Here is a 2145-nt window from a genome sequence, read left to right as displayed (position 1 = left end):
TGTTTGAGTCTTTGTTCTGCTCAGACAACAACGGATTGAATGGACCAACAGCCCATAGGTTTAAGCCATTAGTTTCTTTGGCTACTAAATCAAGGTATGAACCTTCTATTACTCTGGATGTATTGTAAAGTTCTCCAGAGCAAATTTTCCCTTCAAGGGCTCCTTGTTTATTCCACAATTCCCATAACTCTGGGGTAGCACAGTTTTCGCTTGATATAATGTCCTCAAATATCTCAGTTTCGGGTTGGAAAGGTTTTCCTTTGGTTTCCCAATAGGATGAAAACATATAGAAAGCTGAGAAACCATTAAAACGGTAGCACTCGGCATTTGGAATTGCTGGTATATCCTCCAACACCCAAGTCATCAGAGAATCATAAATAACAATCACTCTCCGATGATTGGCGCCTAAGAGTTGGTTTACAAGAGAGCACACTGGCTCACGGAAATGGATTGTTGCATAAAGTAAAGGGATCATATGGTTAGGAAATTTATGAGAAGCATTTGGATTTGGAGGGGGGTTTTCAAAAGGTGGTGTAGGAAATTCATGAAAATGTAGGTTTTTAGTAGTAACAGGGTCGAAACCATGGACACATAACTTGACCTGGCGAATATGAGTGGTTGCTCCAACATAGTACACTGGGATATTATATGAGGTGATTAGTCTCGAGAGGTGCTCCAACATAGTACACTTGTGCATCTTGAACACTTATTTGGCCATTCCTTTTTGTTGTGTTGTTCTCAGCCATTGGGAAAATGTTTAGAATTTTTTTGCAGTTTTATGAGTATCTGCAGCTTCCAATGAAAACATAGATGCTCTTATAATGCATGAATCCAATGAAAACTCATACTTGCTTGTGGGCTGCTAAAAAATTTAATAAATGTATGGAAAACATGTAGAGCTGTAGCCTGTATGCAGTCGTTTTCTTTGTTTTTTTCTTAATACACTTGGTACGCTGTTGCTTGTTGTTGTTGTCGTCGTTGTTACACCACTGACAAGTGGTTACAAAAAGGTTATATTCTTAATTCTCTGTGCTATGGATTTATGTAGAAAAAAAAGGTGTTGTGTGTTCACAATTCAAAATATATCATACTATATATTTAGACTGCAGTTTCTTAATTTTCAGTTTGAGTTTTGTGCTACAAGAGACTGAAGAGTCAATATTGAATTGTTACCAACTTTTCCCCCATGTTCTTGCCGCAGGGGCGGAGATAACATGGAAGGTATGAGTTCGGCAAAACCTAGTAAGTTTGGTCTGAACTCTGTATATTTGTTAAGAAATTCACTAAAAATGTGCATATAATAAACTTCAAATATGCTTGAAATTGTCTCTTAAATAAGAAGTTAATGCTTGAAACTCACCTCCCTAATCTGCTTGAAAGCTCTTAATCGGACGACCAAAGTATTTTTCCACAATTTTTCGAAATTGAATAAAAACGGAAAGAACTTCAGACTTGAACTTAAGAAAATAGATCCATGTGTATTTGCTATAATGATCAAAGAAAATAACATAATATTTGTATCCATCATTCGAAATAACAGGTGCTGGACCCCAAACATCCGAACAAATCAAATCTAAAGGGCCTGTGGCCTGAAAACTAGAATCAACAAAAGGAATTTTATGACTCTTGCTAACAGCACAAATTGGACACAAACTAGAAGACCCACAACTAGACGAAATAATTTTACTAGAAGGCAAAGCCCGACGAACTATAGGATAAGACGCATGAGCCAAGCGCGCATGCCAAACACCAAGTGAAGCAGCATATGAAGATGGTGAAGAAATTGATGTCCATATCGGAAGGGAGTATAGACCTCCCTCATACGGTCCTTTGTGAAGAGCTGCCTTCGTTGCCAAATCCTTAATAAAAAAATAGTGAGGAAAAAATTCAATTAAGACTTGGTTAGAATTAGTAAAAGAACTAATAGACAATAAATTTTGGGTAGCAGTGGGAACATGAAGAAGGCTATCAAGAACGTAGGACTTATCAGAAATATATAGAGATCCTTTACCAATATGCGAGATGGGCAATTTGGAACCATTACCTAGAGTAACTTCTTCAGGACCATGATATTCTGAGTGAATAGCAAGGTTGTTAAGATCAGATGTCAGATGATGTGTGGTGCCACTATCCATCAACCAATTT

The 2145-nt window shown here is 37.3% G+C and overlaps 1 protein-coding gene across 1 annotated transcript; it reads right to left on the bottom strand.

The window, feature by feature from the left end:
* Positions 1 to 112: 112 nt before the first annotated feature.
* Positions 113 to 682, bottom strand: LOC125813125 (zeatin O-glucosyltransferase-like; the record flags this gene model as incomplete). Its single annotated transcript, XM_049492607.1, has 1 exon — positions 113 to 682. A coding segment is annotated over exon 1 (570 nt), but the record flags the coding sequence as incomplete, so codon positions are not given.
* Positions 683 to 2145: the final 1463 nt, after the last annotated feature.

Source organism: Solanum verrucosum, unplaced genomic scaffold (assembly GCF_900185275.1).
Source record: "Solanum verrucosum unplaced genomic scaffold, falcon-dt-bn FXZP01000748.1, whole genome shotgun sequence".
NCBI classification, from domain to species: Eukaryota; Viridiplantae; Streptophyta; class Magnoliopsida; order Solanales; family Solanaceae; genus Solanum; species Solanum verrucosum.
The sequence above is the reverse complement of the archived record's forward strand: the minus strand, read 5'-3'. Positions and strand labels throughout refer to the sequence as shown.